General features: G+C 37.2%; 1 protein-coding gene across 2 annotated transcripts in view; it reads right to left on the bottom strand.

Annotated features, from left to right (window-relative positions):
- Positions 1-8,653, bottom strand: part of LONP2 (lon peptidase 2, peroxisomal) — a 166,292-nt gene that overhangs the window by 114,934 nt on the left and 42,705 nt on the right. For both annotated transcript variants that reach the window (XM_006872570.1, XM_006872571.1), the window contains 2 exons: positions 7,267-7,361; positions 1,486-1,744 (listed from right to left, as the gene is read on the bottom strand). In XM_006872570.1, coding sequence (XP_006872632.1) covers positions 1,486-1,744; positions 7,267-7,361 — 354 coding nt within the window. The remainder of the gene's footprint in view (positions 1-1,485; positions 1,745-7,266; positions 7,362-8,653) is intronic.

The raw sequence follows: 8,653 nt of genomic DNA, 5'->3' as shown, positions 1-8,653 counted from the left end.
TCGCAGCCCGATTCGTAACCACTACGCTACCGGAGATCCTTATTCACTGTCCAGCTTTCACATACATATGAGGTTATTGAAAATACCATGATTTTGGGTCAGGTGCACCTTAGTCCTCAAACTGACATCTTTGTTCTTGAGCACTTTAAAGAGATCTTGTGCAGCAGGATTTGTCTTGTACAATATGTCATTTTTATCTGACTACTGCTGTCATGAGTGTTGATAGTAGATCCAAGCAAAATGAAGTCTTTGACAACCTGAATCTTCTACTTATCATGATGTTATTTATTGGTCCAGTGGTCAGAAGTGTTTCTTCTTTACACTGAAATGCAACACACAATGAAGGTCTTTGACCTTCATCAGTATTTTAAGTCCTCTTAGCTTTAAGCAAGCAAAGTTGTGTCATCTGTATATTACAGGTTGTTAATGAGTCTTCCTCCAATTCTGATGCCATATTCTTCTTCACATAATCCAGCATACAGATTAAATAAATTTGGTGAAAAGAATACACTTTCCTGATTTTAAACTATTCCGTGTTCTGTTCACACTACTGCCTCTTGCTTTATGTACAAGTTCCTCATGAGCACAACACTGTTCTGGAATACTCATTCTTCACAATGTTGTCCATAGCTGGTCATGGTCCACACAACTGAAAGCCTTTGCATAGTCCATAAAGCACAGGTAAACATCTTTTTGGTATTCTCTGCTTTCAGCCAACAAAATCCTGACATCAGCAATGATAACCCTCGTTCCACATCCTTGTCTGAATCTGGCTTGATCCTCTGGAAGTTCCCTGCCAATGTACTGTTGCAGCCATTTTTTAGTATCATTAGCAAAATTTTATTTGCATGTGATATTAATGACATTGTCTGAAGACTTTGCATTCCATTGGGTCTCCTCTCTTTGGAATGGGCACAAATATGAATCTCTTCCAATCAGTTGGTCAGGTAGCTGTTTTCCAAATTTCTTGGCATAAATGACTGAGTGTCTCTAGTGTTGCATCAGTTTGTTGAAAGATTTCAAAGATAAGCCATAATACCTATCCTAATGTTTCTCTTTTTTAAACATATTCATTCTGAAAATCAGATTCTATAAAACAAAATTTAAACTGAAAACACAACAAATTTATCAAGGATTTCTTAACCTCCTTAGAGTTGTCCCAGCTATAACATTTTTTTTTTTTACTTACAAGAATTATGAGTCATTATTTATGGAATGTCACTAGACCAAAATGAATGTAAAGACATAAGTCCAATCATAAATAATTTATAATTACATTCATATAGGTGTCCAGGCAAGCTAAGGTATACTAAGCTATCCATCACCAAACAAATACCAGGGTTAGTTTGGGTACATCTTGAAGGTAAATGCTCTTCTTTTCTATTCAGGCACTACTATAAATTGTTTTGTATGTCTTGGCTTTGTTGGGTTCTAGTCAACAAAATAGGAAACAGAAGCAGATATTAAATAGAAAAAGTACTCTACCTGTGTCCTCGAATGTCAGACTGATCACACACTCCTCCAAGTGCAATCCTGTGGAACTCTCGACCTAGGGTCTTAGCCACTGATCTTCCCACGCTTGTTTTACCAACACCAGGAGGGCCAACAAAACAAAGAATTGGGCCCTTCAGGTTGTTTTTCAGCTGTCTGACAGCCAAATATTCTAGCACTCTTTTCTTCAATTTTTCCATGGCATAATGGTCATTATCCAGAAGAATCCGGGCTGCCCGAATATCCAGACGATCTGTCAAATAACCCAAAAGAAATAATCTGAGCACATGGAATTTTTAAATAAAGAAATTCTTTCAAGCCTGGCAAGTCACGGTATTGTTTAGAAATGCTATGTGACAAGAACAGACTGAACTGGAAGCAAATGAGTCTAAGTGAGCCTTCAGAGTCCTGGCATGGTGCTGTAGGAAAAGCACTGGACTGCTAACCACAAGGTCAGCAGTGCTCCTCAGAAACCCTATACAGGGTTGCTATGCATTAGAACCGGCTTGATGACATTTAATAATACACGAGTCTTCTGTAAAACCAAAACCTTGGTTTTCTGCTTAAGAAGATTTAGGGCCTCCAGAAATAGTACGCCCTGGTATAGTGCTGCAGGTTAATGCACTGAACTGCAATGTTAGTTTGAATCACAAAGTTGGTGATTCAAACTCACCAGCCACTCCTTGGAAACCCCATACAGGGTCACTAAAAGTCAGAACCAACTTGACAACACTTAACAACAACACAATTAAAAGGTGTCTTGGTGGTGCAGTGGTTAAGCACTTGACTGCTCACTGAAAGGTCAGTAGTTGCTCTGAGGGAGAAAGATGTGGAAGTTTGCCTCTATAAAGATTTACTGTCTTGAAAACACTACATAATCCACTTATGCTGGCATTTGTTTTTTTTTTAAGTTTTTATTGTGAACTGAGTGATAGATTACATGGGAGAAAATTGGCTTTACACCATTGTTTCATTGCAATGATTACAATCTTCTCTGTGCATAATCATTCAACAGTTATTTGCTTCCATTCCCTTCTTTTTTTTTTTTTTTTTAGGTGGGGAAAGGGGGATGTACACAGAAACACTCAGGAATACACAGTCATTTTAACAACAAAGGGCACATTCTGCAAGCCTGCCTCTTGGCCACCAGCACCCAATCCCTGTCCTTCCCTGAGTCCAGAACCCTCTCTCCATGTCCTCATCTCTGCCTCAATCTCTGGTGTCGTTGCTTCTCCGGATAGGGTCCCACATTCTGCCTGTGTTCTTCTCCCTTGATGGTCCTAGGGTCCTCTGTTTCTATATTGTAAGATTTACTCCCTTGTTTTAGTTATAAAACTTCTACCTTTACAGCTGTGACAGTCACAATTAGTCATGATAACAATTACTCACTATTGAATCATAAGAATCTCTTTTCACCAGACCCGTCTATACATCATGAAAACTATTCAGTAGGGACTCTACCTTCCCCTGCACACTCTTAAACTAAACTCCCTCTTGAAAACATGTAAGTCAGACAGTTTGTGCCTTTATCACCCCCTCATTTAGGTAACTAATGTCTAAGTTGCCTGTCCCTATCTACTCTGTATAGAGAGGGGATAGGATTGATACTTGATATGAAGACTCCTTCCCTTTCAGTTGGTATTTTGAGCTACTACATCCATGAGTGAGTATAGGTCAAGTTTATCAAATTGTAGCAATTTACACTCGTTTCCTTTATAAAAAAAATGTTGTTGTTGTTTTTCATCTTTCACTAGTTGAGTTCTGATTATTAAACCATCAAGGCTATGTCAAATGGGTACTATCTGCAAATCTGGGTGTTCTTGTGCATCTTCCCTCACTTCCTATCAGCTGGACTCAGGAATCCCCAGGTCTCACCACACTTTGGACCAACCAGCCCTTCCTCTTTCTCTCATCTTCAGGTCAACGGAAGTCTATGGAGTGAGGCTGAACTCAGCCCATTTCTTCACTGCTGCCTTTCCCCCTCTTCCACTCACCAGTAAACCAACATGATCGCCAGCAAGTTCACATGCCTGCTCATGTGTTCCCTTTGAGTTTCAGTCTTGGAAGAGGGTTTGTCCTAAAGGGACTTGACTGCTTACCTTGATGGTTCCCTGGCGAACAACCTGTTTGGTTTTTTAGTAGTCAATCACACTGATATTTTTGTTTTGGATTTTTCCTGCTAGACCTTATTTCAAGAAGCATTTTCTTTTAAAAAAATTTTTTTCCTATTATCAAAGTAATGTATTTTCATTTTTCATACCCTAGGGATTCTAATAGAGTACTGGTGTGGTGCCGCAATATAATGCACTGGACCGCAAAGTCTGTTTGAATTTCGAGGTCAGCAGTTCAAATCAACCAGCCACTTCTTGAAAACCCCATATAGGGTCATGATGAGTCGGACCAACTCAATGGAACTTAACGACAACAAGGGATTCTTATATAAAAGTAAGCAGTCACCAATAATCTCACACCCACAAGACATCATCACTATTTTCACTGTGGTAAGTATCCTGGTATAACATTGTAGGTTTAAGAACTGAACTGCTAATCACAAGGTTACCAGTTTAAACTCACCAGACGCTCCTCAGAAATCCTATTCTAGGTTGCTGAATCAGAACCAACTTGACGACACTTAACAAGAAGTAGAATTTCAGGCTTTGTGTGTAGTATGTGTGCACTTACATACTTATTTTTCAAAATGGGATTATATAGGGCCTTCAAATTTTGTTTAAGTTAATCTACTATCAATATCTTTCGTTAGTCGGTATCTTTTTCAGTAATATTTTTTAGAGGCTACATAATATTCCATTATTTAATTATACATAATTTATTCAAATGCTTTTGCTGAACTGTTTACAAATCTCTAGTTGTATAAGGAATAATTTACCACGCATCTTTGTAATTAAATCTTTACATATATCTGTAGTTATTCCCTAGAGCAAATGCTAATAAATAGAACTGCTCGTTCTAAAAAATAAATAAGTAGATCATGTGCAGAATTGCCTAAATGCCCTACAGTAAAGCTTTATCAACTAAAGTCTCAGCATTAAGTGTATGAGTTAGACTTTATTTCTGGAGCCTTGCTCTCATCAGGTTCACCAGTGTGCTTCAGAAAATACTGAAAATACTCAGAAAGTAAATATCAGCTCACTGAAGCCACAATCGAGTACCAGCTGGGAGGCTGTGAAGATCATACAGACAGTGAAAGATGAGAATGGGAGAAAGTCAGCCAAGTCCACCCTTTAAATGAGTTCTTTGGCACCTGCAAACTATTTTCCTACAGGAAAAATGGCTTTAAATAGTGGTTTGATTTCCAGGCTAATTTATACAAACCTAGCTAAACAGCAATATATATGTAATTTAATTATAGTACTGTTGATACTTGCCAGACCTCTGGGAGAGAAATGTGGAAAGGAAAGAATAAAATTTCTTCTCTCCTTTCTGCCTACAGAATCCAATCAATGAAAAGATGAATAATTGAAAGAAAGTTAACTAGTTATTTTACAGTGTTAACCTTGATACTAAAATCTACCTCAGTAAATAAAATGTTGACCATTTTGTAGAGTTCTAAAGGAGTTCTGGTGTGGCACTGTGGGTTAATGCGTCAGGCTACAAAGTCGTTTGAACTGCATAGTCAGTAGTTCAAGCTTACCAGCTGGCTCCTTAGAAACTCTATACAGGGTTGATATAGGTTGGAATTGACTCGACGGCACTTAACAACAACAACAAATTTGAAAATGCTAGGAAATCAGATCCATTAAAAGAATAATGTCCTAAATCCCAGTGGGATCAATTTTAGTTATGCAAACTGGTCCTAAATATTAAGTTACCAACACATGTATTACATCATCAAGTCAAAGGAGAAAAACTTTTCATTAAAATATCATTTTGTACCTAAAATGGTACTATATTATAACTCAACATCTATTCCTGAAAACGGAAAATATGGTTAAAGAATTTCCTCCAAGAAATATACCAAGTAAAGATAATTTTAAGTTTCTATTGTGATTTGCATGAAAGTGTACAGAGCAAACTGGTTTTCCATTCCACAGTTCCTACACATTTGGATTCATGACATTGACTGCGACACCAACAACATGAAAGCACTCTTCCGCTTCCTGTTTGCCGCTACCCTTTGTCCTTCTTTCCTATCCCTTCTTGCTTTCTGAGCTTTATCCCTGGGCAAATGCCATCCTGAATTTAGAATTGTGTGGTTGTTGTTCTAGAGAGTACATACCTCCCTGGTGTTCTGTGCACCTAAAAGGCCTTTCTATTGTTTGGCTCAAAGTTGAGCCAAGCAGGTGGTTTAAAAGGTCACTAAGGGCCACAAGTCTCAGGAAGTCCACCTCTATCCAACCAATACTAGTCTTTTTTTCCCATTATTTTTATTCTATATTTTCCTCTTACACTACCCAGGACTTCCCATTGTGATCTCTTTCAGGGTGGGAGGCAGTGGTACCATCTAGTTCTAGTTTCAGAGTCATGGAGATTGGAATTTGCATGGTCCATCAGTCTTTTGGACTAATTTCCATGTGTCTTTGGTTTTCTTCACTCTCCTGTGCTCGGGAATAAGGAAAGACCAATCATTTTGCACTTTAGATGGCTGCTCAGAAGCTCTTTGGACCCTAGTCATTACTGACTACAACAGATGTCAAACACTCACTGTAAGACAATTTAAAAGAAAGTTCTTTCAAGGTTTTAAGGAAAGGAGTCCTGGTGTGGTACTGTCAGATTGCTACCCACCAGCTACTCCTTGGAAACTCTATATAAGGCCACAATGAGTCACAATAGACCAACAATAGCAACAATTTCCATGCTATAGTAATTGTTAAATTCTATCTTTTCTATTTAGGCTAAGTTTTTCTGGTTAATCTATTCTTGTAGCTACATGTAATAAAAAAATTTTTAATTAATGTATTTGAATGTAAATTTCTGCACTTACAATTGAAAGACTGTAATCCTTCTGACTTACCAGAGGATTACGAAAAGAGGAGGACTGGACACAGAAAACAGGGAGGCAAAGGGATGAGTGCTGTGATAGTATGGGATCTGCAATCAATGACATGAAACAAAATGTGTGTGAACTATTGAATGGAAAACTGATCTGCTCTGGAAACTGTCATCAAATTCACAATAAAAAGTTAAATGATAAAAAGCACTCAAGATTACATGTAAACATATTCATCGTTGTTGTTGTTAAGTGCAGTCGAGATAGTTCCATCTCCTAGCCACCATGTATAGTGTTTCTGAGAAGCAGTTGGTGGGTTTAAACTGCTGCCCTTGTGGAGCAAAGTCCAGTGCTGACCTTACAATGTTAAATGCTCCTGTCCCCGGAAACTGACAACAAAATTGACAAAATTGACAATGGGCTTGTTCGTTTTTAACCTAACTTTATCCCTGCAAAGTTAATTCAGCATGAATATGCTTCATTCTGGGCACCACTTGAGAGTCAAAAAGATTAAAATTCTCAATATCAGAAAGGCAAGTATTCTTATTAATAAAAACACTATGTCCTGGAACACAGTGTGTGTCATTTCTTATGTGGAAGGAATGTTACATGTTCTCCAAAAGCAGGCAAAAGGCTCCTTCTTATATCACCCTTTGTTTGTATTTCATCCCAAGATCTACATGATGCACATTCAGTACACCTAGTTTACTGTATCAGAAACTAAAATAACAGAAAGATAAGCAAAGGAGAAAATCCGAAATAAAAATCAGTGTGCACTTTCTGAGTGACAAGCAGACTGCAAAAAAAGTGTTATCTTGTTGGCTCACCAGTTGTACTTTTGTTCCAAGGAAGTTCCACCATAAGTTCCAAATAATTTCTAGTCAGAGCATATTCTGGCATTGACTGAGGCATTTTTTTGAGTCTGTTGGGAAAAACATACATAGCAAACATATTCAAGAACAAAGAATTGCATAATAAAAAAATTTGAGCACATCTCCCTTCCTTGACAGATATACCATGCACATTGGAAATATTAAAAAAAAAAAAAAAAAAGACAACAAAAAACTAGTTATTTAAGTACACTGTGTTTTGGAACGTACTTATAAACAAAATACTTGCAAAGTGAAGAGAAAAACACCATTCTCTTATTCTACCCTTAAAATGTGGTCTTTCTAGTATCTGGTCACACAAAGTATAATATGATCACACAAAGTATAAAATCGTATGTATTCACTGATTTATTTCTCATAATAAGATTTAAGTACCTATCCATGAATAAAAGAATTATATAATTTTGAATCACAGGTGAGGTCAACTCACAAAAGTAGGCTAATACCAGATAGTAACTAAAAAAATGTAACTTCTATAATATATGCTGTGCTCCACACACAAAAGATGCTCTACATTTATTAATTAAACAAGTCAATAAGAAATTCCCCTTGACTACATTTACTACATTTCTTACTGTGAACCTCAGAAAGACAAATATTCAGTTACGAAGCATTCAATTGTTGTTGTCAAGTGTCACTGAATTGGTTCCAAATCATAATAACCCTGTATAGATTTCTCAAAGAACATCTAGTCGATTTGAACTACCAATTGTGTGGTTAGCAATGCAGTGCTTATCTTACACCAACATTTCAAGACTCCAAGCATCCAATTAGTGGTGGTCATTATGTGCTGTGGAGTCGGTTCCAACTCAGCAACCCTGCATAGGGTTTCCAAGGCTGTAAATCTTTACAGAAGCAGAAGCCTCATATTTCTCCTGTGGAACAGCTGGTAGTTTCGAACTGCTGACCTTGAGGGTATCAGCCTGACTAGTAATCACTAAACTACCAGAGCTCCTTAAGCATCCAATTAGGGTCATGATAATTCACTGAAAAAAGAAATGTAGTTATAAGTATTGTAAAGAGAAAAATTATTTTTCTATATAACCCTGAGATTATCTAGAAAATACAATCCACCCAAACACCCTTTAGTGTTATCAAGGGTCCCTATACTTTATTTTGTGTAAGAGAAATGCACAATCCTTGATCTTTCTAGTTTATCATCTAGAAACATCAGCAGCATGTGAAGAACACAATAACTGACCAAACATTGTATCTAAACAAATGTGTGTAATCTAGTCTTTTTTTTATTTATTTAAGGTTTTTATTGTGGATTGAGTGAAAGTTTAAAGGGCATATCATCAGTTTTACATTCAACAAATCATAT

Source organism: Chrysochloris asiatica, unplaced genomic scaffold, assembly GCF_000296735.1.
Source record: "Chrysochloris asiatica unplaced genomic scaffold, ChrAsi1.0 scaffold00204, whole genome shotgun sequence".
In the NCBI taxonomy this organism is placed as follows: domain Eukaryota; kingdom Metazoa; phylum Chordata; class Mammalia; order Afrosoricida; family Chrysochloridae; genus Chrysochloris; species Chrysochloris asiatica.
This window is presented reverse-complemented; position numbering and strand designations above follow the sequence as displayed.